Source organism: Acomys minous (genome assembly GCF_964271855.1).
Source record: "Acomys minous genome assembly, chromosome: 17".
NCBI classification, from domain to species: Eukaryota; Metazoa; Chordata; class Mammalia; order Rodentia; family Muridae; genus Acomys; species Acomys minous.
This window is the reverse complement of record NC_140500.1, coordinates 19466134-19494081: the sequence shown is the minus strand read 5'-3', so window position 1 is coordinate 19494081 and position 27948 is coordinate 19466134. Positions and strand designations below refer to the sequence as shown.

At 49.1% G+C, this 27948-nt stretch overlaps 1 protein-coding gene and 1 long non-coding RNA gene across 4 annotated transcripts in view; one reads left to right on the top strand and one right to left on the bottom strand.

Moving 5' to 3' along the window:
- Positions 1-316: 316 nt before the first annotated feature.
- On the bottom strand, positions 317-27720 carry CCND2 (cyclin D2). Its single transcript, XM_084766332.1, has 5 exons — positions 27287-27720; positions 25408-25623; positions 22871-23030; positions 14724-14872; positions 317-5549 (listed from the first exon to the last, which is right to left on the bottom strand). The coding sequence occupies exons 1-5, from the start codon at positions 27476-27478 to the stop codon at positions 5400-5402; spliced, it is 867 nt and encodes a 288-aa protein (XP_084622458.1). The 5' UTR covers positions 27479-27720; the 3' UTR covers positions 317-5399.
- The window catches only part of LOC311588570, a 47428-nt gene continuing 45120 nt past the window's right edge, over positions 25641-27948 (top strand). For all 3 annotated transcript variants that reach the window (XR_014776262.1, XR_014776263.1, XR_014776264.1), the window contains exon 1: positions 25641-26327. This is a non-coding gene — a long non-coding RNA (uncharacterized lncRNA). The remainder of the gene's footprint in view (positions 26328-27948) is intronic.

The following is a 27948-nucleotide window of genomic DNA, read 5'->3' as shown; positions in this document are numbered from 1 at the left end:
CAGTACCCGGCAAAAGCCAGGGTCTGTCACAGAAGTCCAGTCATAACAATAGTGACTCAGCCACTCATGAGGCGTCTTGTAAACAACATTTCTGCTTGTTTCTGCCTATATTTGTGGTCCAAATGGGGTGTGTGTGTGTGGCGGGGGGAAGGTCAGCAACTCCTTGCACTGTAAAACATGGATGTGGTTTCACTTCCAGCGGATGATTGGAGGTTTATGTCGGTTATCAACTGTTGACAACACAGTTCTCACTCAGGACAGGTATAGTCTTGTCTGAGGACCACCAGTTCAGAAAGAAGTCAACAACAGTCAGACATTGTAGGTCAAGGTTGAGTTTATTGTCCAAATAGCATAACCTAATTGCATTTGAAACCACTTTCAACTCCAGCGTCAAACTAGTCAGAAGAACAAGTCATGTTCTTTTAAAGATCACTTAGCGCTTAACAGCTATGTCACATCACCATTGTAGTCAATACAATGTGCTTCCTCCAGATTTCTTAAAGACCCCCCCCCCTTTTTTTGTTGTTGTTGTTCACACTGATCATGCTACGTTAGCATTTTCTAGGATCCCAACCATAAAACCCACCCACACCTGTTATAGAATACACTGTGAGAGAATAACATTGATTTGATATGGCATCGCACTCTTAAAGCAAATTAAAAAAAAAAAAAAGGAAAGAAAAAATAATCCAAGACAAGAGATCATAACTGATAGATCTGAGGTACACGGCAGAAGGATAGTGAACATCATGGAGACAATTGGATGGCCCGGTGACTTGCTGGGGACATACAAGATGATCAGCATAAGAATGACAGCCAATGACAATTAAGAGACTTTTAATTTTTTTTTCTTTTTTCTTTTTTTTTTTTTTTTGGTCAAAGATAGGCACCTGTTGAAATCGAGTGGCTACTGTAATGGCTACAGTCAGTAAGGCACTTTTCCCTCACAAGTGGGCTGCAGGCAAAAGCACAGATCTGCAGCTCCATCAAGTGTATGTATGTGTTGGATGGCTTCTTAAAACAAGAACCAAGAATGGGTTTCAGAGCCCAGCCCAGTTTCAAAGGAGAGTGTCACACGTCCTGGCTCAAGCAATTCTTCTATGTAGTTTAGAATCTAGACTCATCAAAAGCTGTGGCGGGTGAAGGAGACCACAATACCTCCTGGGGCCTCCCACCCAATTTTGTACAAATGGATGAGTGTGCTACAGCTGTTGACAACCACCCAGAGTCTGCACTGACAAAAGCCCGTGTGGATTGTGTACCTATTGAGGGCTTGTTGGCTTAAGGGGACTTCACTGTCTCGGTATTAATTTCCTTTTTAAAGCTATGCCCAAGGTTGGACTGTCTAAGGTAAGCAAAGGGGGAATCCTTTGGGCTTGGAAGTCAGCTGGCTTACTTAGACTTCTTATTGCTACCTCCTGTTCCCACACCACCCAGAATCCCCTCTCGAACTAGAAAATCAGTATGTACAGGAAATAAGGTACAAGTGTGGTCTACCCAGCCCTGTTCCCATACCCCATGGAGACCATGCTCCTCTGCCCGCTTTGTGACAGCGATCCCATCTTAGCCTGTTGGTTCTACAGTTTCTAAGGCACAGACTGGTGGCTTCCCAAAGGGCTAAACTATAGGAAAGCTATTAAGCTCCCTCCAAAGGGTCACTTACCCTGCTAGCAACAAGATGGGACCCAGGGATGCTGCATGTACCCCTAGCCTGGCTGCTAGAGAGGAGTCTGTCTTGGTAGGCACACACCTTAAGGACAAGACCTGTCTTGCTCTCCGTGGTGTCCTGGGGACAGTTCAACCCAAAGCAGCCTCTAAAAGCCGTCCCTTCTAGAAGGAGCCCACCCTCCACAGGCTGCCTGGCTATTAGGAACCACTATGAATCTCCTTATACTTAGCATATTATTTTTGGCATACTAGGGTTTCTTCCCCCCTAGGATTTGGTCAAAACAGGGAAGTATCAAAATTTGGCAGGCTAGGGGAAACAACTTAGCCCCTACTGATGGAGAAAAAAATACAAACAACAATGACAAAGGAAGAAAAAAACAAACAAACAAGAGATCATTATCAAGGCAGAAGAAGATGAGAATCTGCAATCCCTTTTGTAGAATGTGAAGGGAGGGTAGGGGGAGCGAGCTGAAATCCACGGGGTCAAGTATACCCCTCTGGAATGAAAATACTGCCAAGGAGACCCAGATCTAAGCAGAGGGTATTGGTCACCAAGGAATCCAGGTCCCCTTCCTTTCTGTAAGCAAGGAGCAAGCAGAAGAGCCATTCTCCACCACTCATTACACTAGGATGGCCACAGACATCCCTTCTAGGTTCCAGAAAAGAGGAAATGGGGATTGGGGAGGGGGGGCGGGGGACAGATAGTGACCCGCTTCTTCCCTTGTGTGTCAACTTCCTTCATTCAATGCTTCTGTTAAGCTCAAAGGTCACTCATCAGGTACCCCAGTTGCCCAAGTATTCAGGTGTCTATCAGGTTCTGTGGGACCCCTTAAAGACCAGGAGTGTGCTATGCAACGTGAGCTCTGGATAAACACTGGCTAGCTGCAGGCTGCTCCCTTCGCCCCCACCGCCCTCAAACTTCCCAATTCATCACCCACAGTTCCACCACAAACTCCCTAGAATTTTAGGGTAATGCTGACTCACCAAGTCCTGATCCTTCCTAAACACACTCGAGACCATAGCAACAGCCTCTCCTTCCCTTTCAACTTGCATTCCCAGACTTCTTCAACCTGTGCTTCCTACCTTGTCCACTCAAAGGGACCCAAAACCTGAAGCCATTCAATGCCACAACGCAGACACCCTGGCCCTGCACAGCGTTGCCAGCCTCTGTAGAGGACAGTGGAGGAGCTGGGGAAGGGACTATTAGAAAAGGCTACAGCCTCATCGCCCACAGACTCCGTCTTAGGAAGACTTTGGAGGCCATCCCAAGTTGGGAGAGGGAAACTGGTCAAGGTTCATGATGAAGGGACCCCATGAAGAAAAAAGTCTTGTTTCTGAATGGGGTACAAGATGGAGGAGGGTCTCCTAACTGTCTGCCAGAATACTTGATGGATGCTTGGTGGATGCTCCTGGTGCCTGGCTGCAAATCAGGCTGACCTAGTCCACTGCCTGTGTTTGCTGAGTGTCTGCCTTGTGCTCTTTTTATCATGAGGAGAGTGCCTGAGTCAAAGGAAAGCCTGGTGACCTTCGAGGACAGAAAGGACCCCTGGGGTCAGATCTTGCCTGCCATCTACCTAGGAGGATGCCCAGCACCCACCTTCTGCCTGCCCTGTGCCTCGTGCTAGCGGCCTTCCAAACAGAAACTGTATAGCTGTGAGGTATTATGAAAACAAAAACATACATTGTTATCGCTATTGATTTTTTGTCCAGTAAACCTGAGGTAAAGAAAACTCTCTTTGAAGAATGTAATCAGAGGAGGGGGGAGGGGGGGAACCTGGAAATGAAGAACCATGAAAGAAAAGGCATAAGACAAAATGAAACACAACCCATCAATATGCTACCAGAAGGAAAAAAACTGAGGAAAAGCTTTTCCAGTACAAAGAACACATATGTCAACCATCTATGTCGGGACTTGAAATTTAAGCAGTAAAATAATATATTATAACAATGTTTCTAAAATAGCAGCACACCGTGAAACATTACAGCTAGGTACTGTTAATGTGAATAGGGATGAATGATCTTAGCTTCTTAGCAGCGAAAAATAATAATAATAAACAGAACAAAAGAAAACAAAAGATAAGAGACCCTTAGATGTTTCTCCATCTTCAACCCTCATACTGCGAAACAAGGCAGAACCTGTGTATACTTCATCAAAGCAGCCCTGTTCTGATCTTTCCTCAAAAAAGGCAAATATTTTAACAAATAGCTTCATTACCTGTCAATTATAATTGTGCAAAAAAAAAAAAAAAAGCCAACAACTGTGGCTCCAACTTCTGTTTACTGACTGCCTCAAAGAAGTGGGAGAGGAGATATTCAAGTACGATGAATACAACTTTGCACTAAAATTAACAAACAACAAACAAACAAAACGGAAAAGGGAACAAAATGCCACGCCCTGGTGTTCAGCCATCCGCCTTTGCACCAAAAGTAATTTTTCTTTCCATGTCCAAAGGAGGAAATTATAGATGGGGATTCGATCCTTCTATGCCATCAGAATGGTCTAGACCTTTTGTTTATAGGCTGTTCTGAGGAATGCTGGGATGGGAATCTCAGCAGAGGGCTCTCTCAGGCCTGGTGAGGACCCCAGGGATAGGTACCAGAACATCATCAGACTCCAAAAATGAATAGTAAGTAACTGGAAGTGGGCAGGAAGGGGAGGAGCAGACGAAGGAGTATTCAACATGATTTGCATAAACCATCCCATCCACCCCACCCCACCCCCAGGAACAATTTCTCAAAGTGCTTTTCTAATGGAATGGTTTATAACAATGTTAAACTGTGGACCAGACCTGCCAATCAGCACCAAAAGTTAAGGTCTTTTTTTTTTTTTTTCCTAAGAAGGGATTAAAGATGATCCCGCCCTCTTCCGTTACATAGGGAAGTTTCATTTCAGTCTCCATCTGCCCCCATTTAGATGAGATTTGGTCATGGCCCATAGCTAATCCCCTCCATCAGATAAACAGTAGGATACATCTACAGCGAACCACGTTTGGAAGAAGAAGCACAAACTCACCAAACACTTAGGCTTAGGAGCCAATCACCTGTGTCCAACTGGCAACAGACATATCCCTTAGGTAGCAGCTACTGTGATCAGCAAAGAGAATGCAACATAGAGAGCCCACGACACTCAGTCTCGTCGGCACTATGAGGTGAGGCATCAAGGTGCTTCTTAACATCCAAAATGGTTCAGTCATGTGGACAGGCAGTTCTGCGCAACCTCTCCTGCATGACCCTTCTTGTTTCTGATTCCTTCTTGGGCTCACTGCTTTGCAAACTACTCAGTGTCACTCAGGCCTCCTCCGCGGTTCCTTGCAATTCTACCAAAGGGGGCATATGCACTAGTTCACAAGCACACAAGACAGTCGCCTCTAATCTGTTCCCATCCTGCAGGTCTGCATATTGTCTAGCTAGTCAGCGGTTCCTCCTGCAAGCATCTCACTATGACTTTTACATCATCAAACAATAGCTGTTCGAATATACAAGGGATCCCCTTACGTTGTACTTTGAACAGGCACCACATGCGGTTCAATTACAGGGCCTTTCTTCTCACTTCTAAAAGATCTTTAAATATGATCTAGGTGGGGGCGGATTTTTTTGTTTTGTTTTTGTTTTCGTTTTTTTGAAGTTTTACCCTAAAACACAAAGACCATAACATAACTAGAGAGAGAGGGAGCAAGCAGATGACGAACACGCCTCTCTCTCTTTTGCGGGGGCCCGAACGAACGGCATCCTCACAGGTCAACATCCCGCACATCTGTAGGGGTGGTGGCTTGGTCCAGATCTTCCACAGACTTGGATCCATTGTGCTGCTCCTGACGGAACTGCTGCAGGCTGTTGAGCAGCACGGCCTCGATTTGCTCCTGGCAGGCTCGGAGACAGTCCTAGAGGAGAGGCCCAGACAGGAGCTATTAGCATAAACACAAGCACAAAACACCTCCCCAAAGACAGACACTATCCAATTCACATCACCCCATCCTGGTTTTCTTGTGGAAATAAATGTGAAGGAAAAGAATGGTGTTCTCAGGAGCTATGGAAGCTCAGTACACGGAAGTGGGGTCCACAGGCCAGCAGCAGCAGCAGCAGCGGCACCACCTGGGAGCAAGCTAGAAGCCCATCTCTCAGATCCAGCCGATGAGAGCTGGCATTTCAGCTGAAGCCCAGGCATTTTCTATTCTAAACTATATTGATCCGAAGATGATCCAGCTACAGAAGGCCTTTGCTGGCCATCAAGGGGCCCATGGAGGTTTTCTGTTGGGAAAGGTAGGAGGTGGCACAGAAGGGGTTTGAGTCCCATAGGTGCTACCCTGTTAGCCAAGCAAGCAACCAAGGAATAAATAGGCAAGAAGGGCGACTCGTAACTGTTTAAAGTGTTCAGAAATGAAGAATCCCTGCATTTTCTGCTTATTTACCATCCTGACTCTTCTCACAAAAACACAATGCAGAATATTTACAAAACTCAGACCACTCGAGCTTGTCCAATTTGGGAATAGGCAAGAATTTGCACTGTTGCCTTTATTATTCTATATTTGGTAGGGAAAATCCAGAGTGAGCTGCCTCAGGCAGAAGCCTCTCTTAGCTGGGAGACATGGAATGTGAGGCCAAGTTCACGGCTGTCATTGGGATGGGACTATGGCTCAGGCTACAAGGTTGGGGGTGGGGGTGGGGTGTAGAGCAGGCAAGCTGAGGAACCTGCTGCTCTTAGTAAGGACTTTTTGCCTTGCTGCACTCACTATGAAGCAGCCTCCACACATTAGGAACTGTGCTGGCTTAAATCTCGCTGTGCCTGCCCACAGCTCAGAACATAGTTTCCCTCCGTTTATTTCACCGTGCCGATCTCAGCACCCAGAGGCTGCTATTTTCCAAACACAAAGGCATTATCTTTATTTTCCAAAGACCTAAAATAAAGTTGGCATTAACTAGCAAGGAGTGACGTTTCCGCCCCTCCCCCACCTCCATTTCTTCTTTCCGATCTCTCATCCGCTAGACCTTTCAAACTGTAGCTTCAGGATGAGGAAAGACAACAGATCAAGAGCGAAGGTCAGAGGTCAAAAATGCCTCGTCTGTCCCCCACAAACGCCTGAACCTAAGAAAAGTGGGAAGATGGAAGGTGAAGCTGGCAGGGCATAGCTCCATCAGACAACCGATCTCTATTCCTTCATCTATAGAAGTGCTAAGTAGCAAAGCAATAAATGGTCACTGATGTACGCATGTGTGTGTGCATGTGCATTTGTGTATTGTGCGTCTATATTCATGTGTGTGCATTCATATGCACACGCATGTGCATGTACATTCTTGTGTGTGTGTGTGTGTGTGTGTGTATGTGTGTGTGTGTGTGTTAATGTCTCCATCTTCGAGACTGGATGTTTCTCAGGCTGGCTTTAATTAAGTGATCCTCTGGCCTCAGCCTCCCCGAGTATCTGTTACTTTAGGCACACAAACATGCTCATCTTAGATTTCCTTGAAAGAAGATATGGATTAACAATTACTTAAGATAGGGATGTGCCACAGGTCTGGTCCTAGAGATAGTATGGTCCAACACTGAGGGCCTCCAAGCTAATTTCAACAATACCACTATAAAGGACTCATGTGCCAAGTAAGAGTCTAACATCTCTCATCTTGACCTTGGTACCTTGCAGTCACATCATCCACCCTCATTAGCGATTAGAAGTCTGGGTCTTGCCGCCTTCTGTGTGTTGTTGTTGTTTTTTGTTTTGTTGCCATGTCCCTCCTGCTAAGCCAATCTGGCAGCATTTGGTGATGTAAATGGGTTTTTCTTGGGAGGCAGAGAGGATGAGTGGGAACAGCTCCATATCAGAGGGAGCAGCCACATATTTGCCTCCAACTGTGGAGCTGGCCACAGAAACCAAATCCTACCTGAGGCGTAAGGTCTGAGAGTTTCCTGCTATTTCAAGACAGCAGGCTTCTTAGCGGACGAGGGACCCTTTGTGAGGCTGGGTCTGTGCAGTGGGGGTTGGGAGGAGAACTTTGAGCCATCTGAGGTAAAAGGAGGCTGGCTGAGGAGGCAGGAGGGTTGTGCATTTGGAGACAGCCTGGGCTGCATGAGAGCTTCTGTGAAGAATGTGGAATCTTTTAAGGTGGGGGTCAACTTAGTGGATATTTTCTGATGTAGTCTACAAGGAGAGACTTTGCTCCCCAGTAGGAAATTTAGTGCCTCTTGGCCAAGTCTGTGCAACCTTTCTTACTTCTGGTCTCAGGGCAAGATCATCTGGGTTGGCACATCTTCCCCACCATCATGACTGCCGTACATCTCCATGGTGGCAGTGTATTAGTCATGCCAGAGATCAGCCTGAAGAAAGCTCCAGAGCGTGGCTTTAGGATCTGCAGTGTCCCTCCCAGCTCTTCCTACTGGTAACCCTTCCCTTCCAGCTGCCCAAGACATTAAAGGGGCAGTTCTGAGACACCCCCTCTACAGGGAAGGCAGTCCCACACACCTGGCAGTCATTCTGACTGGACTGAGGCAGGTGTGATTTAACACACGTGCCAGCCACGGGCGGGCTCACAGGCTAGTCTCGCAACAGGGAAAAGTCCAAAGATTCCCTATAAAATGTGCACTCTCCTTTCTGATGTTAACTGAAATTCAAGTCATTAGTGACCCTGAATGACCCTTGATCTTTGACCCCTCTTCCTTGTAGAGGACAAGAAGGACTGATGTAGTTAGCCTAGGAAAGATGGCTGCAACGCCAGCTGCTCCTGGCATAGTCAACCGCTAAATCCAACCATCCGTGAGTTTCTACTTCCTCAAAGTTTTTAGTTATCAGCTCTTCTTTCAACTAGGGTCCCTTAGCCTGGCTCAGCCAGGTGGAAATCACACAGGTAGAACTGATTCTACCTGCAGGAAGTGGGAAACACAGTACTTCCTGCAGGCGGAGAGATCTGCAGGATATTTTCCCAACATCAATCAATCCATCAACCAACCAACCAACCAACCAACCAGCCAACCAACCAATCCATCACTCCAAGCACAAGCACACCCTTCCCCAGCTTTGTAGGAGCCCTTCTTGGAGCCTACAGGGCAAATGCACTTCCTATGAGCTACCAGAAAGGAAGGAAGATGACACATTGCAGGGCAGTCGTGATGTACGGTGGAGCAGAATATAAACAGCTGGGGAAGGAGTGGGTCGTGATGGAGAAGAAGGAAGAGCCCTGCTTCTAACCCAGCCACAGAGATCATGTCAGGAGACCAGAGGAGAGATGTATGGAGTTCAGAGTAACTCCAAAGGGACATGACTGACAGGTGATAACCTTAGTCAGCAAATCTGGAGGTCTAAGCGACCTGCAGAGACCAACATGGGAACTGGGGGAATGGGAGTGGCCTGTCCCCCCCTGAATGATAGCAGAAAACCAATGCAAGTCTCCAATATGAAAACTTTCTCTTTCCAACTTCTCTGCTTCTTTCAGGATGTAAGGAAGTAGACAGAGACTCTTCAGAGAGGAAGACACAGGCCAAATGTGTGTATGCGTGCGCATGCACGTGTGTATTATGTATGTATGTAGGGGTGATGATAACAGTGCCCCGATAAAAAGATGCTACATCCATGTAACAAGCGAGAACTCCAGGACCTCAACTTTGCGGCAGCCTCCCAAAGCAGCAGGCTTTGTGTTAAGATGCCCCAAATTAAGCTGATTAAAAGGAAAGCCATAATGCTAGTCTGTCAGCCCGGACAGGTGGCACTCCACTGCGCTGGAGGTCGGGCACCCCTCCAACTCCTCTGATGATGGCCCCCCTCCCTGCACTGCCCTGGCACCCCCACCCCCACTCCATCCTCAGAGCCCTGACAGCAGTAGCTGTGATCTCCAGCTCGTTACTTGCCCCCCGCCCCCCCCCCCAACTTCCTCCACTTGCTGGCTCGGGCTTCTCTGCCCTGCACCCTCCGCTGCCTCCATGAATGGGAGCACGGAACTCCAACCATTAGCCCTCAGTGTTCCTGCACCCATCTATTGTCACAACACACGCACTGCACTCAACAGGGGGACAAAGGGCTGAATGAGCCCCGGACCCGCGGCCAACTCAGGCAGAGACAACTTAGGAAACTATCTCATTCTTCCTTTCTTCACAGGCTGTTTGGCTCGTTTCCTTGCATACCAAACGAGGCCGACAAAAAAAAAAAAAAAAAAAAAGGAGAGAGAGAGGCAGCCCCCTGCTCTACCCACCTCCCCGCCCCAGCCTGCCTGTCAGCCAAGCTTCCCAGAATTCCTGTCCCTGAAAAGCGCACTGAAGATGACTTTGGTCACTGAGAAACACTATCATAAATTGCCAAGATGACCCTAAAGGAAAAAATTTCTAGAACCTATTCTGGGCAGTTTTTGAGAACATGGCAAGGAGTTGTATTGTAACCCAGGCAGTATGACTTGAGCCTGTATTTGCTCTGTTCGTTATCTTCTAGAAACGGCCTCTAATTTTTATCGCATGGAAGCCTCAGTTCAATTTTTTTTTCTTTCTTTCTTGAAGTGATGGGTATTGATCCCAGAGCCTTGCACGTGTGAGGCGAGCCTTCTACCATTGTGACTCACGCCACCCATTGGTTCCACTCCAGAATGGCTTAAGTGTGTGACTGGGAGTGAAAATTAAGGTAAATCTTCTGACATATAACTAGTGTTTAATTACGCACAAACAGACAGACATAGATGACAAATCTTTCCAAGTCCTGAATGAACGAAAGGCAAACCCATCTGTCTGCCCTTTGTCCTTTGATCCTTCCTTCCTCCTGCCCTCTCTTTCTCCACCTTCATGTGTGAAGACTGCCAGAGGCTTGAGATTAAAAAGCCAAGTCCAAGCTGTGTCTTGTATTCAAGAGGCCCTATAGGCAAGTGAACAGGGAAGTAAATGCTGGACCAAAGCTCAATTACATTTGTGGAGGAGGCAGAAAAAGAACCTGATTCTGTAGGGGCCTGGCATGGCCGGTCTCGGCTCTCAAACTCATGCTTGGCAACGGAGGCCTGGGTAGGTAGAAGTTTCCCGAGAGCCAGCCTGCCTCCCTGGCCAGTGTCTGTTTTTAGCAACTCTTAACTTGTGGCTGGAAGGAAAAAGTACCGAAAATACACCACCCTCTGAGACTTCCCTCCCTGTAAAACTGTCAGGGTTCTCACTCAGATTTCTCTTTGGAATGGAGCATTCCGGTTTATTTTGGCAACCGGATGGGAAAACAAAGATGCACTTTCTCAGAGCTGCGTGGGGGCCTGCAGTCCAGGCTATCTGCTGCCAGTGAGCTGGGGAATGCACTCTAGCTGTGGCAGATGAGGCGACGGGACCTACCTTCAGCCGTGCTCTCAGACCATCTAAGAGAGCAGAACACAGCAAGGCTGAAAAGACTGTGGAGAACAAGGTGAGCTCAGAAACCCCAGTCAGCCACCAGCTGCCCCTGGCTTCTTTCTGTCACAAGGAAGCAAATGTAGTCCTGGGTGTTGGTTTAACTTCTCCGCGGGACAGACCAATATACTAACTGGCATTTCGCAGGGATGGTCCAGAATGTTTCATATGAATGCAGTGTGTTCGTGCGTGCGTGTGTGTGTGTGTTCGTGTGTGTGTTCATGTGTTCACGTGTGTGTGTGTGTGTCCTGAGAGCCAAAGTTCCACCTTTTGTTTCTATAAAATTGACCTTTCCAGCTTTACATACTACATGTCTTTTGCCTCTGGCTTATTTTACTTAGCATGATATTAAGTGTGTATCAGGATGATGTTCCTTCTGAAAGACTGTGTGATACACCACTGAATGGACATACCACATTTTGTTTCTCTAGCCCAAGGACGTGTTTTGCAAACTTTACTCTGCTCAAGCTTTACATTGGGCCTCACGAGTTCTTTCATTTTCAGGCCATGCCCTGCCTCCTTTACAGTTCAGAACACACCAGCACGCCTTAGTCCAGGATCTTTGTGAGGGCTCTGCATATTTCACTTTATTAAATTTTAACTAATCTATTTCATGCACATTGGTGTTTTGCCTCCATATATGTCTGTGCACTGCACGTGTGAGGTACGGGCCATTGTGAGCTGTCACATGGGGCTATGCATCAAACCAGGTGCTCTGGAAGAACAGCTGGTGCTTTAGCCACCAAGTCACCTCCAACCGGTACTTTCCATTTCCTGCTTAAATCACTAAGTGATTTTTTTTTCATGCTCCACCCTCCCATTCCAGCTTCTAGTATGGTGCCTAAGGACCAGACCTTGTTCGTTTCTCCTCTCTAACACAGGAAGTCTGCAACGACTGGGCATCCTAAGGGGTGAACGGGGAGGAGTTCTTCTTCACACCACTTCTTCATTCACAAAACAATGAGCAGAGGTCATGAGATCAGGACTCCTCTCCCTCTGAACACCAGTGCGGTCTAAGAGAGAGCTTCATTGGCCTTTGCTCTGGTCTTCAGCTCTTCAAAGACTTGGGGATGGCGGAGAGAACACTGGGCACCTGGGAAGCTGCACACCCAACATTTCCAAGGAAAACACTTGCGGGAAGCAAATGAGTGAACTCCCTGGGGGGCCAGCAGTACTCTCAGGATTTTGAGGCGCCATCTGTTCCCCTGAACCGGCGAGGTCAATCTTACTAGTTCCTGCGTCTATGCCTGGATTTTAATACTGCAAGGTTAAGTCTTGGGTCTACTGTGAGAATTTCACATGGGCCTGCACCCCAAAGTAAGACAAATCATGCCGATACGAGGTGCCAGGAGCAGTGAAATGGCTCAGTAGATAAAGGTTCCTACCACCAAGCTTGCTGACCCAAGTTCAAGTCCCAGGACCCATAAGGCAGAAGAAGAGCCAGTTCCTAGAGCCATTTGTTCTACCAGCCAGGTATGGTGGTGGTACATTCCCGTAATCTGCAATCAAGGAGGCAGAGGCAGGTGGATCTCTGTGAGTTCGAGCCTGGTCTACAAAGTGAGTCCAGGACAGCCAGGGCTACAGAGAAACCCTGTCTAGGAAAAAAAGAAAGAGAAATAAAATACCAAACCAGCAGCTGTGACCGACGGGAGGAGAGTTGCTTGTCCTTAGCCCAGTCTGACAGCCGACTTGTATTTCCTGACTGCTGCACAGTGTCTGAGAGGAAAAGGTAGCGTCTCTGGTATGAGATGACAGGCTGGTGTGCAGTCATGCAAATCAGGGAGCAGACAGAGGGCCTCTGTGGTAGCCCACAGGAGCAGGTTCTGATGATATGTAACACTGAGGTGTGGGGCAAGAGAGAGGAAGACAAAGAATGGGGCCCTGCTGGGAAGGTCAGCCAATCAAAGCAGGCCTATAACTCCTGAAAGTGTGGTGACACCTGAGGGTCAAACTGTTGTGGGCGTGTGTGTGTGTGTGTGTGTGTGTGTGTGTGTGTGTGTGTGTGTGTGTTTTCAGAAATCGAAGAATGATGTGTTTACAACTGGCTAGCATCCTATCTATAAAGGAAACCATAGCAGGGGACATTAAGGAAAGGCAAGAAGAGGGTCAGGGTTTGTTGAAACCCTTCCACACACGCTTTCTCCTTTAGAGAGTTAGTTGGAAATGCAATCTTCATGCTGTGCTGGGGTTACGGGTGTGGAGCCTCGCAGTCTGTATTTTGGAGGCCTTGCTGAAAAGCGTACATTTTGATACCAGCATTTAAAACACCCCACTTAAAAAACTGGTTCAGAGAAGAGACCAGGATTAGTTCTAACATGGCCTTCAAGGTCTGTCACCTCTCTGAGCTAGTGTCAAGGCCAAATCCAGGGAAGCTGAGGGCCTTGAGATCCCCGAGTTTAAATAACCTCTGCTCAGCATACATTGGTGAGGCACCAGCCAGAGGCTTGTACATCACACGACATGACCCCCCACCCCCACCCCGAACCCAGTAAATTCCCTCACAGGGAAGTCTCAATTCCCCTGAATACCCAGAAGGTGCCTTGCAAATTTCCCCCTGCATTCCCGAGCTTCTCCATGGTGATGCATTAGGACCTAGGAGCCAAAAGCACTCCTCTCTCTGCTTGGCCTTTCAACCAAATGCCTTTTGCAAACACAAAGTTCCCAGGAGCCAGAGTGGTAAGCAAAGTTTCCAGGCTAGAGTCAGAGCCCAGAGGCTTGCATCCCAGCTCTGCTAGCATCTGTCCGGCCTCTCTGCTGCTTCTTTTACCCTCTCTCTGATGCCCGGGGAAAATGCAGGTTGCAGTTTATCTGAGCTCTGAGAGCCATTACAAATGGAGCCTTCTCTCACTGTTATGTCCTAGCCAGTGAAATCAGGACCGTATGGGATCCTGATCCAGCTCAAAACCTCTCTGTTTAAGAGCTCTATGTTCCGGCAGCCAGCAGCAGACTGGGGGCCATCCACACAGGATGGAGAAAGTCTAAAGCTAATGATAGTTTCTTGAATCTGGACTACACTCTGTGTGCTCTGTCACCCATCACAACTCTGAGCGCAAGAAGAGCCTGAGGCAGGATGGTGGAAAGGCTGACAGGCTGAGGTATCGCCCACACAAGGCCACCCGTTGAACCTGCTCCCTTCACTGCAGCTCCTGCCCTGCTCTAGCTGTCCCCTCCTTGTGCCTTACCACTTTAGTGGAGAGTGAGCAGACCTGGATGCTCTCCATGGGCAGAGCAGAGGCCTGACAACGTGTACATAAATGGACATGAACCCCACACCACAGAGGGAAAATCGGTCCACAGCCCTCCCCCCTTCTGTCAGGCTGCTGAGGTCCTGGCTGTATTTTAAGGCACACGCAGACTTTCCAACCCTGAAGAGGAAGGATGAGATAGTTGTGTACATCTGTAATCCCAGCTACCTGGGAGGCAGAAGCAGGAGGATCACAAGTTCAAGGCCAGCCCGGGCAACTCTGAGAGACTATGTCTTAATAAAATTTAGAGGCGAGCTGATGATGCAACTCAGTGGCACCCCGAAAGCCCAGACCTCAGGAGCACACACCTTGAGGGGAGGCATCCCTCTGCTGAAGTTTGTACCACCTTAAAAATGCTCATCTTCAAAGACAGACACCAAGAAAACCAACCTACCAACCAACCAATAAAACCTTTGACCTGCCATCATAAACACCCATCTTTCTGGAGACGGCTGGCTTCAGCCCAGGTGATGGGTACCTACCACATCAGTGTGGGTGATCTTAGCCAGCAGTTCGGTCACGGCGTCACACGTGAGTGTGTTCACTTCCTCATCCTGCTGAAGCCCACAGATGGCTGCCCCCACACTTCCCGTTGCAATCATCGATGGTGGGTACATGGCAAACTTGAAGTCTATAAAAGAACGAGAGGCTGAAAGTCAGGCGGAAAGCCAGGAGGAAAACAGGGCCCAGAGCTCACCAGACGGCAGATGCTCAGAAATCAGAAAGGGGAGAGGTCCTCTGCTCTGTCACCTGGGCTCTGCAGCCACTTTCTCCCTTGACCTTCTTCCACCGGAAGCCCTTTATTGATTTGACAACTGTGGCTATTCCCAATTTTAGAGGAGACATTGGGGCCGGAGAGGATGGGCACTTATCTGAGTGTACACAGAAAGTCACCAAGGGCTCCAAGGCCCAGGCTTACTCTTGAACAATTGTTCAAGAAGTCAATATATGCCAGATACCTTTTTATTTTTGCCCCGACAGGGCGAGTGAGATTAAAACACAGCATCTTTCCATGGGTGATGGTGGAAAAGTCAAGGAGGTGTGCAATTGTACAGGCCAGGACTCCATTGGCTCTACAGGTGGTGTAACTATGGGATTTCAATATTTGAAGGAGGGAGGAACAAAGTACAAGGAGATGAGGGGGATTGTGAAAATTTTTATGAAGAATGATATTCCCAGTAGGATCTTGCCTTGGTCTCTGCCTAGCCATAAAGAAAAAGTACTGAAGGACTGGACAGTTGACTTGGCGGTTAAGAGCACTTATTACTCCCTCAGAGGACCCAGGTTTGATTTCCAGCATCCACATAAATTGTAACTCCAATCCCAAGGAACCCAATGCCCTCTTTCCGCCCTCCACAGGTACCAGGCATGTGCATGGCGCACACACACACACACACACACACACACCACACACACACACACACACCACACACACACACACACACACACATGTAAGTTAAATAAATACAGACACAGATTAAGGTGAGTTGGTTTCATTCTCAACCTCTAACCCCATGTTAAGGATTTTTAGAACCTCAGGGCAAGCCAGGACTTTACTCAAACACCAAAGACTAACAATTGCATTCCAGTCACAGTCCTATTTTTTTCTAAGAGTTAAGACAGAGGAGTCGCCTTAAGTGCAACCTGGGACCTTAAACTCATTTCCCGCTGAGTGACTCTCTAACGGCTGTGTGACTATGACCCAGTAGTAACTGCTGGTTCCATGAAGACGACAAAGCTGCCTGGACCTGCCAATTGCTAACACGCACGCATTGCATGTGATGCCTGCTTAACATGCAAATCCACCTCGGAAGGTGACATTATGCATGGAAGGAAACCTTGCAATTGTCAAATTGATCTAGCCCTTGCTCCTACCTTGGCTCACAAATTAAAAGAGGTGACGATGTCATCGCTTAACCTAGTGGCAGTTGTGAAAAGACACCAACAAGTCCAATGGGGACAGAGCATAGAGGGATGGATGAGTCACACTTCAAAATCATAACGCGAATACTGGGCTGAGCATAGCTAGACTCTTTCCTTCTCTTAATGCAACTCCCTCTTACAGCAGCCTTTCACCGTGAAGCTTTTTCAACGGAGAGCCCAGAGCCCCAGCACCAAGTCTTTACTGTTCTGAGACACGCCAAGAATCAGTGAAGTGTGCGCATGTCCCCTCCCCACCTGGGCTCAATCCCAGGAACACTGGGTATGCCGGGCTGTCTGGCTGCCTCAGCCCTTGGCTCTCTTCTCTTAGCTATTCACCACTTTCACCTTGAGGGGCTCACCTAACTCCTGTTGGCCGCCAACCCCTGCCTGTGTCTTCTCTATCCTCCTGGCTGACATGATGAAGCCAACGTCCCTGCCGCTTGCTCTGCTGGCTCTGCTGTAGGTCTCTCCCATATGGGTCTGTTTCTCTATCCAATAACCTCATTGGCTAGCCCCCGGCCCATTCCCCCCCGCCCCCCCCCCTCCGTGATATTCATAGTGTAGAGGAGGCAGCCAGCCCATGGCCCTGGGGCCACCAAGGCCCTGGGTGAGAGCTCCTGGCAGTGACAGGGCCACGAACAACATTCCCTCCCTTGTGCTGGTGAGGGGGCATGCACGTCATCCCTGCAGAGCTTTGCAGACACCCTGCTAACAAAACCAACCTAGGGTTAGTATGTGGAGCCTGAAGGGATGGGTATGTGGCCTGATCTGGGGGGCAGGTATAAGACCTCTGATGTGTGTGGGGGTGGGGGAGAGACAGGGGGAGCTTTACCTCTTTTCTCTAAGAGAAAATACTGAAGGAAATCCTCCTTAGGCCGAATCTGATTGGCTCTTTATACTATGCTCCAGTATGCATGGCCACCCCTCTCCCAGTAGGAAAACAACAACAACAACAACAACAACAACAACAAAAACAGGTGCACTGAAGAAATAGCAGTTTCTTACAGCTGAGTAGCCAATTTATGACATAGCAGTACACTCCAGTATGGTGTGTTGCTCTTGGCTTCATATAGACTACATGGGTATCTTTGAAAGAAACTTTTCTGATCAAAAAAAAAAAAGGTACTAATTTGCTGGGTGGTGGTGGTGCACACCTTTAATCCCTACCCTTGAGAGGCAGAGGCCTGTGGATCTTCAACTTTGAGGCCAGCTGGTCCATAGAGCAAATTCTAGGACAGCCAGGTCTACACAGAGAAACCCTGTCTTGATTTTTTTTTAAAGAACGAATTTACTTTCTCCATAGTGCTATCATGAGGACTAATTATACTAGCTTATGCTGTTAACCTAGGCACAGAGCCTGGCTCAGGCAAACCATAGATGCCAATCACCCTTGCTCCCAATCCTCACCCTCCACTGTTCTCATCACTGAGACTTGAAAGAGAGATAAACCTGTTTTTTAGGATCCCAAGTGCGGGACTGGAATGGTTTTGTGAGAGAACAGGTGAGGTTAATCCACTAGAAGACCAACCACCTCATGCAGGAGCTTGATTGTTGCCAGCTGAAAAGATCTCATGAACAGACTCTGGGAGGAGATATATAAATGAGCCCAGAACTGGAGGCGGGGCTTTTTGGAGACTTGGGATAGTTTTGGCTGTTCATCGCTGCACTTCGAGACGCTCCTAGAGAGAACCACTCAAGGGAAGATTTTGGGGCTCCAGCTCCTGCTGAGGTTCTGGGTTCTGGTTATTCTAGGTTCCAGCAGAAAAAAATCCTGCTGATTATGCCAGGAGAATCGTTCCTCGGAACTGATATCCTTACGGTTTTGTTATTGGGTCCATTAATCCTCATTTCCTACCGTTTTGGTTAGTCGGGTTATAAGTGACGTATGCTCGGCCACTAAGTTGTTAATAAAATATATTGGTTAAGAAAATTGAGCCTACAGAGACTCCATGTATGATTGTGAAGTCAGGCAGTTACAGGTTGTTTTTTCCATACAGTGCACATTTACTCTGATGTGGTACACCTAGAGCCCAGGAGCAATGCCCCTATGAGGAACTCCAGGGTCTGGTCTCCTCATTCCTGGTGGGGGCAGGCAAAGGACACATTACAGGAGATTGGAAATCTTGGGGTGATTGTTCAGTGTCTCTCACTTACTAGGGGTATTGGACCTCTGATTAAGGAGACCTTTGTACTCCAATCCAGTTTGGGGTTAGAACAACCCTCAAGGTTACCGCCTACATACCATGAGCAAAAATACAAAAGAGATCTTGCCAGAAGCCAGCCTCGTTGACCCTAGACGCACCCACTACCTCTGCCTTCCTGGGGGTGCCACAGAAGCAGCTGGGTGTCTGGAGAGGCTCCCGAATATGAGCAAGGATCAGGAGAAGCACTCCATATCCACCAACTTGAAATCTGAATCTGCATTTTTAAAAAATTAATTTCACCCCAGCACTTGGGAGGCAGAGGCAGGCAGATGGCTGTGAGTTCGAGGCCAGCCTGGTCTACAAAGCGATTCTAGGACAGCCAAGGCTACACAGAGAAACCCTGTCTCGAATAACCAAAAGAAAAAAAAAATAAATTTCACTGGCCAAACTGTTCTACGGGGTTTAAATGGATTTTAAAACTGGGGTGCTCTGCCTTGCCAATGAGTTTGTTGCTGAATAAAAGTAGAATGGGTAGTGTAGGCTAATAAAGCCTCCCAGTGGTTGCTTTACTCTTGTCCTCCACTAGGGGGAGGGCAGTTTTGTCTCTTTTTGTTTTGTTTTGTTTTGTTTCTTGTTTCTTTTGTTTTTGCTTTTGTTTTCCCCCTGGGACGGAGGAAACCCACCAAACAAGTCTGTCGTCTCTGCTTCTTCCTTTCTTTCAACCTGTAGTAAGTGAGGTGCAAGTTTAAAGAACCAGGCCAGGGTGCTCATTGGCCACCAAATGGCACCTATGATGTCATCGGCATACGCTCATCTGGCATCTCTGAGAGAGGGTAACATCGCAACTTATCCTTATGGTGCAAGGCAGTGTAGCTGGAGAAAAGCCCGATGGGATGTGAGATTAACCAGTATCACCCACAACTCCAATCCAACTCATTACTTCCTCCTCTCAGCCTATGACTGCCCTCTGGGGGCAGCTCAGAGGCCCCGGGTAGAAGTGTGAGTTTCATTCCTCCTTCCTGGCCACCAGAGGCTTGGCTTGAGTTCTAGAACAAGGGTCAAGTCCCCAGCCGTTTCAGGGCCACCAGAGTCCCCGGAAACCAAATAAACACCTTTAAGAGAAGACTGGGCCTACCCTAGGATTCAGCCTTGGAGTAGGGGGTCGGGGTTACACAGGCAGTTAGTTGGGTACGGTAGCTACAGGTCAGCTCCTGGAGCAAAAAGAGATAGGTGGGGTATCTGGGGTACCTGTGCCAAGTTCAAGTTCAATGCCAATGAAGTCATGTGCTAAGCAGGATAAGGTTGCTGGTACCCCAGTGAGACCCTAGTTACCTCAGTTGGGTCTTCTTACCTTGTTTGCTGACTTGGGAGATCGGGAGCAGAGCCCCTCAGGAGAACTAAACCCACATCTGCCATCTCTTGAACCACATACCCTGTGCAGTTCCCCTCACTCAAACTCCTCCACCTCCAAGACCAGCTGGCAGAGCAATACCAGGCAGTCTCAGGCCGCCTCTCTCCTAGAAGCTACTGTAGGCTGAACAGAAAAGGAAGGCACTCCTCTGCCCTGCCACCAACCCTAGTCCAGAGCCCCATAAAGGAAGACTGCTGGAAGGCCACTCTTCGCTCCCTCGGCCCCTGGACTCCCCGCACTCTCTTCCCCTTTCACACACACATACGCTCAGCACACCCCCTCAGAGCCACTGCCAGCTCTTTCACAATTGGCTTTTCCCATAAACTAGTAACAGAGCCCCAGGGCTGGCTACCTACCATCTCTTCAGGGTCTGTTCCCTTCCCAGGCTGTTGTGAATCACCAAGACCCCAGGGTTGTCCTCAGGTCCAGGGTGAAATATTTAGGACTGGAGTTAGAGAGAGGTTATGAGGTATTGGGGTACACAGGGGAGCCAGCTTGGGCTGAAGGGACAGGCTCCTCCCATCTTTGATCCTTGAATCACACTGAGCCTTCTATTAAAGAGGTGCTGCTGCTCGGGTTCACCACATCTTAGCCCCCAAAGCTCATAGCCTCAGGAAGACTGTCCTTCATGAGCCGGGCGTGGTGGCGCACACTTTTAATCCCAGCACTCGGGAGGCAGAGGCAGGTGGATCTCTGTGAGTTCGAGGCCAGCCTGGTCTACAAAGAGAGTCCAGGACAGCCAAGGCTACACAGAGAAACCCTGTCCCCCCCCCCAAAAAAAAATCAACAGCAACAACAAAAAACAAAACAAAACAAAACAAAACAAAAAAAGAAGACTGTCCTTCAAAAGTAGCAGGCCTTGGTGTTTTAGGCTGTTCAGCCTACTGGCCGCTGCTTGCCCCTATAGACACCAGCAGGGTTCCAAAGTTTACTCACTTGCAGGGTCCCAAATGTGGACTTGCAGGGAAGACACGAGCAAGGACTTTGTGGTCAGGCCCACCCTCTCCAGACCCAGGAGGCTTGAGGCCCTTTTCCACGCTCACCAGTCCATGCCTTAGGCTTAGTACTTGGTACATTTGTTCTGATCTGATTAGAGGCATTCGGTCTCCCCCTCCCCTTCCCACTCCTTGGCTAAAGCTAGGTCAAGGCCCCCAACAGGGTGTCTTCCTGACTACCCCCCACTTCCCAGCGGACCTCTTCCCTTAGTCACTGAATCCCAGGCTCCCTATTTTGGCCCCAAAGTTGGCAACTGCCCCAAGGATCTGGGACCAGATGGCCAAGAGTGGGGGATGGAATCCCCAAGAATAGAGAATGGGGTTGTGGTCTATACAGACTTGGGGGAATCCGGCTTGAGTCTGGGTAACTCTATCTGAGTCAGGGTGCAAGATCAGGGAGGTAGAAGCAGTGAACAGAGCCCCCCAAAGACCTGTTGGTCAAAGACAAAGTCACAGCTAGCCAGCTGGCTGATGGAGGAATTTAGGTCTGGGGGTCAGCTGTCCTAGGGCCAGAGAGAAAAGGTTAGTTTGACCCTCCCCCACACTGAATCATGGGCAAGAGAGGAAGGGGGGCAGTTCCTGGGAGACAAGACAGCAGGTCAGTGTGTGACTGACCTCTAGAGCCCAGGTCAGTCAGCAAGGGAGGAGGAGCAGAGAGCAGAGGGACACCAAAGGGCAGCAAAGGCTGGGGCTTCTTGAGTCCACCCTCTACCTCCACCCCCACCCCCACCCCCACCCCTGGCTGGTGGAAAGGCAGGTAACTCCTCAAAAGAGGAGTCTAGCTTATGGCCTCCCCAGGGCATGAACAGAAGAAAACCAGCAATACACACGTCTCTAAAAAAAAAAAGGGAGGTGGAGCCTGTGGCAAGCACCTCAGTTGGAGAATGGCAGACGTAAGCGGTGTACTTGCACCATTAACATGGCCCGGCTTAGGAGACACAGGGCACGTTTCCCGGTGGCTTTTAGTTTTCCTGTCCATTCTGCAAAGGCTAGAGAAGGAAGGCTGCAAAGGCTTCTTTTGCAGATCGAGTTGAACTTCAGAGAGGTTCAACAGCCTGTACAAGGTCTCTCCCCACCGTAAGTAACAAAGTCTGACCTTTCAACTTCAAACCAAGCACAGGCCCTATTGTTTATTACACAGTCCGCTATGCAAACCCAGAAGTTACAAGGAACTAAAATGTTACGGCTCCACCCCAACTCCCATCACACCTGCACAGTTCAACAACCCCTGGGGAGCTGAGCTGGGCCCCATCATGGCCAGGTCTTTTCTTTACCTATTGACCCTGAGGAGGTGAACTCCTGACACATCCCCCCTGGACTCCCAACGCTCTAGAGCAGTGCTTCTCCATCTCCCTAATGCTGCGATGCTTTAGCGCAATTCCTCATATTGTGGTGACCTGAAGCCATAAAAATCATTCCGTCGCTACTTTGTAATTGTAATTTTGCTGCTCTATGATTCATAATGTAAATATTTGCTATACAGGGTACCTGATGATGCAACCTTGCAGGGTCATGATCCACAGCTTAAGATAGGTTTGGGGGGGTCTTCTTTGCAGGAATCAAACAGTAACGGTTATGTATCAAAATCCTTTCCAGAGCTCATAAAGCAAAGCTTTTGCTCAAAGGTTCACCCCCTCATCAACAGAGGGAGCAGAAGAAGGCAATAAATAGGCTACAGTGAAAAGGGATTTCTTCCCACTTATCAGGGTGGGGTGCATTTTTTCTTGTTGTTGTTCCTTTAACCCATATTTGCCCATTCCCTCTCCCCCCACTACCCCCCCCCAATCTTTAAATTCCCCTTTGGGCTTATCTCCAAGCCGTCCTTTTCCTCAAAAGATTAAAGATTTAAATACAACTGGTGAACAGTATATATAATCTTCAAAGAGCACTTTAGACATCATAAACAATATTTTAGCAGGCACTAATTTCTTTTTTCCCTTACCACACCTGTCCTCATAAAGCGTTTATGAGTGAAGGAGAAAAAGAAAATATTCTAGTCCTGATAAAAGAGTGAACAAGCCAGAAATGAAACCGCAGACTGGCTTACTCAGGCCCACTCGCCTACACACCCAAAATGGTGGAGAAGTCAGTACCGCCTCCGACACATCCCCTACCCCACCCCCACCCCCAGTGCAAGCCCGTGAACCCCCTCTCACCGGTGGCACACAGAGCGATGAAGGTCTGAGCATGCTTTCGGATCAGGGACAGCTTCTCCTTCTGCTGGGGTAGCTTGCGCAGGATATGTTCAATGAAGTCGTGAGGGGTGACTGCAGCCAGGTCCCACTTCAGCTTACCCAACACTACGAGTTCCCACTCCTGGAAAGGGCGGGAGGAAGAGGGCAGAGCACTAAGAATCCATAGCCTGACCCCAGGGCTGGGTTCCAGCTTTAATGATGCTCATTAAGGCTCAGCTGCAGGAATCCTGATCACAAGGGGGCCTTCGTTTGTCACTGTGCCCCTCAGGGTCCACTGAAAATAATGAGAGCCCAGGTAGCTACTGCCAAGATGGGACTTTCCTTTACTTTTCTAGCCCCTCACGCCCAACCTTGACTTCCACAAAATGTTGCCTTCCCAGCCACAAAGTTGAGGTTATAGTAAGATCTAACCAAGGTCATCGTGTTTCTATGTTAAGAATTTATTGAATATGCCTCTATCATAAGACAATTCTGCATTGAGAAAAAAAATGATGCTTGCAGATGTGGAACAAAATAAGCTTCCTTGGCCCAACTCCCCGGCAACCAATTAGCTGGCCTTTACTTGTGGGAGAAAGTATCATTTTTCTCTCTGCCGCCAACACTTTCCCCTTTGACACACCATGCATAAGCCTTGGGATGTGACACTTAGCCTTTTCACCTACGTCTTCACTGGTCTTTGTCTTCATAACTAAAGGGCCCGAGGTGGTCACTTGCAACCACATTTTGCAGATAGTGATTTGAGGCAAGGTGGAGGTGCTTAAACAGGGTCCTAGAAGTCTTGGGCACATGCACTGGGACTGCCACCTACTCTTTCATGGCCGTCTATGGCAGCCCCACTAGTAAATGACCTTGTGTCCCTCCTCTTATGAAATAAATATGGGAAATTATGTTCAAATGACCCGGACTACATAAAATAAAACCTTAATAATATGTGTACCTGGGGGTGTATGTCTGGGACTCTGCCTCTCTGAGTCTAAAAAGTTTGGGGCTACCTTAAATGATGTTAAGACCCCGGGGTTCTGTTTGTTTGTTTGGATTGTTTTGGATTTTTTTGGGGGGGGGGGGAAGTGCATTCAAAAGGAAACTGTCCCAGCCAAGCAGTCTTCTTCAGGAGTTCAAGAGGCAGATTCTGCCTGTCCGTTACTTGGCTCCTGGAGCTCTTTTCACAAACCCTTCCAGGCCCCACAACTTCTGGATGGGAAGTGGAAAGCTTATGTGCTTTCTTTGGAGAGTTGAATTTGCTTTGCTGGTCCTGGAAAAATTAGGGTGTCTTGAAAAACACCTCAAATCCTCCAGCATACCAGCCACATGGAAGAATCTTTCGTGTGTTTTGAGAAAAATAAGCTCTAATTCTAATCTTTTTTTTTTCCTAATTCACCAGCTTTCAAGTCTACCCTAGCTTTTCGGAGAAAGTCAGGATAAAAACCCTCTTAACTAGGCAAAACCCAGAGATGGCTCAAGCCCCAGCCCTTCCTTCTTCCAGGGCGATGTGAGCACAGAATTGTCCTCTGGCACCATTATTGGAAGACCCAGGTCTTTCAGAAGAAAGCACCTTTAGGGGCCTCTTCAGACCAAACCAGGAGCAGCTGAAATCTGGCGGTGTTTCAAAGGTGAAGTCATTCATGCCCCTCTTTGCATTCTCTGCAACACCCCCCCCCAGCCTTGCACATGTCTGCCACTAGGTGGCAGCACAGGCCCAGAAAGTCCTGCTCCTCACAAAGGGCTCAGTTCAAGAAGGCAGTCTTAGGCCTGGAGATTATGCAGACCCAGGCCGTGGCAGCAAGGGGGAGGGAGTGGGTAGACAGACGGGGTGGTCCTCTTCCACCAGTGAAAGAGAAAAGTGTGAAAACCAGTGAGGGTGGGCCCCAGAAGCTCCAAAAGAGAGCTGCAGAACCTTGGCTGTGTGGCTGCAAGGGCCTTTTAAAGCAGAAAACCTGAGCCAAGATAGGACCCCACCCCACCCTGGAAACTGTATCCAGGTCCCTGTCCCTTTTGGAGCTAAGAACTTATGCTTCAGATGCCACCAATAGAAAGCCTGGTGTTGACTTTGCATAATAGTTGATACATCCATACTTAGCGATCAGCTACTGTGTGTGTGGGTATTGTGAACCTTTATTGATATGTAAGGCATTACCTGTGACACCTCCAGGCTCTTAGAAGACACAACCCAACTAGCATGTGAGAAATGATCTGGATCTTAATTAAAACATCACTAAAATATTCTACATCACACACACACACACACACACACACACACACACACACACATACTCACTCTCTCACACTCAACTGACTCTCATCCTTACAGATTTCCGTGAAGTATTGAGAGCTTTGCTCACTCCCTGGCATGGGAAAAAATAGCTCTCCTACTAAAAGAGACAGTTCTGGTTAGTGTGAAGGCGCCCGGTGGTTTGGGGGGGGGGCAGTTCTGAACCCTAAGCTTGATCGGGGAGTGGGATGGGAGAAGACAGAGTCAGGAGCGGGGAGGGCAGCATTACCAGCAGCTCCTGGGGCTTCACGGAGTTGTCCGTGTAAATACACAGCTTTTCAGCCGTCAGCGGGATGGTCTCTTTGAGCTTGGAGGCTAGGAACATGCACACAGCACCCAGGAGCTGCAGATGGGTCTTAGGAGTCGGGACTCCGGCCAGGAAACGGTCCAGGTAATTCATGGCCAAAGGAAACACTTCCTCTTCACACTTCTGTTCCTCACAGACCTACAACCAGAGTGGGATAGGGTCGGAGAGAACAGTGAAAAAAATAGTATCAGAAACAGAGGGAAAGAATGCATAAGCATAACCCCGTAGCAACAACAAAAAATTTTTTTATTGTATTTTTTTGTATGAGGGGGAGGAGGAGCGGAGTAGAAAATATAATAAGAATAGAAGTGAGAACACTGGGGTAAATCCGACCGGCCACTGGGATTCAGATATTCCTGCGGAAGCTGAAAAATGCGATGAACTATAAAGCACCCCCACCCCCAGCCCAAGGCAAAGCCCAGAGCAGCAGCCGCCCGCCGCTCCCTCTGGCTCCTCACTTCTCCGGCACTCTAACTCGCTCTCTTTTTCGGATTTCGTCATCTTTTCAAAAAATCAATAAAAATATTCTGGAAGCTCCGAGAGTCTACTTCTTGGTCTCATTCGGATCCTCAGACCCTATTCTATCATTCCCGACAATTGAAAAAAATGTGCAGGGTGGTCTCGGAGGCCCACGGGCCGCTGTTGGGGGGGTGGGTGGAGAAGAGAGGGGGAGGGAAGAGGAGGAAGCCCGCCTCAGTCAGCCGCAGCCAGAGCTGGAGCCGGGGACCGCTTCAAAAAAAATTATTAAAAAATCGAGCAAAAAGCCTAGAAACTCCCTTTGGGCCTGAAAACCCCAGAGAGGCTCCCGGCTTCCCGGAGTAGAGGTTTCGGGTGTCTGTAAGGTCAGTATCTCCACCCCAGGGGCTCTAGATCCTGGTGGGGAAACTTGCGGAGTGTCCGGCTGCGGCCCACAAGGGCAGTAGCTAGAAAGGCTGTGCCCGGCTTGGGGGCTGGGTAAGACGGAATCCGGGACCCCCTCCCCTTTCAACGAGGCACGCGGGACTCTGACTTCTCATTTGGGGGTGCCCCCCAGCCCGCTCTACACACACCTCCTCCCCAGCTTCCTACCCCACCCAAATCTGCGCGCTTTAGAAGCAGCCAAACTGTAAGTAACCTTGGTGAACAGTGGGCCGGGAGAGAGGGCAGGATCAGAAAGAGGGTGGCCACGATCATGGGGCGCTTGGAGGGACTTGGCGTATGTTCCCAGTCCTTGTAATTGGAGTTTGCAAAGCAACATGGCGAAACCATGGCAGGTCCAGAGCTGTGCATACGTGGGCACCCTGCTCGGCAAAGATTGCAAGCAAGACTAAAGCAGCGGTTCTTTGAGATTCTCCTAAAACGCACGTTTTTTCAGTGACTTCCGGGACTCTCCTGAATTCCCTGTTTCTCACCCCCTCCCCTTCCGAAGTGCCAACGCGGAGTCGGGACCACACGCAAGGACCTAAAGCTACAAGGTTTACCCCAGCCTTGGGAGGGAATGTCTTTAACTGTTGGTATAGATTTTCAGGTCCCCAAGTCAGAATGGGGTTGGGAAGACAAGGAAGCCACATGCAAGCACACGCGCTCGGGATGCCATTCCTCCCACCCCCACCCCCCACCCCCGACACCGTCGCCTCACCCACGTTTTCCTCCCTTAGTTAATCTAGCAAGGGACAGAATCGCGTCTCGCCCAAGGGTGCCGGGGCCACCTCGCGCAGGGGTAGTCCTCTAGCAGTTTTAGGGTCCCTGCGTGATGGGGGTAGGAATGGAGCGGGTATCCCCCCCCCCCCATCGCCCCCGAGAGCGTTGCTCGCACACCTACCTCTAGCATCCAGGTGGCCACCATCCTGCGCATGTACGGCTGGATGTCCTTCTGCACGCATTTGAAATAGGAGCACTGCGGGAGGTAGCGCTCCTCAATGGTCAACAGGTTCTGCAGGACACGGTCTTCTAGCAGGTTGCGGTCTGGCACGGCCCTGCGGACTGGGTCCACCTCGCAGCACAGAAGCTCCATGGCCAGCCGGCGACCACTCGGTCCCGACTGTAAAAGTTTTATTTATGTTTTCTTTATTTTGGAGGGGGCTCCCCTTACCTCCTCCCTTTGGCTAAACTGGAGATTTGGGCGAGGAAAGAAATGGCAAAGAGAGGAGTGGAAGGTGGGCGAGCAGAGAGCCTCAAGGGCTGCCTGACTCGCACCGGTCCTTCCCTCCCAACTGCTTCGCTCTCCTCAGCTCGCTTTCCTCTTTCTGAGGCAGTGACGCAAGCTGGCAGGGCAGTTAGATCTCCTCCCCCTCTCCGGTTCCTCCTCCCCTTTCCTCCCCTCCCCTGGCGTCCCCCCTCCCTCCTTTCAATCTCTCCCTCCCTCTTTCCCTTCCCTCTCCCCGCCTCCCCCCCCCCCCCGCCCTCTTGTTATTAAGGAGCACAGCAGCTGGCCCAACCAAACTTCAAACACGATCCCCCGTTCCCCCGCCACACACCCCCTCT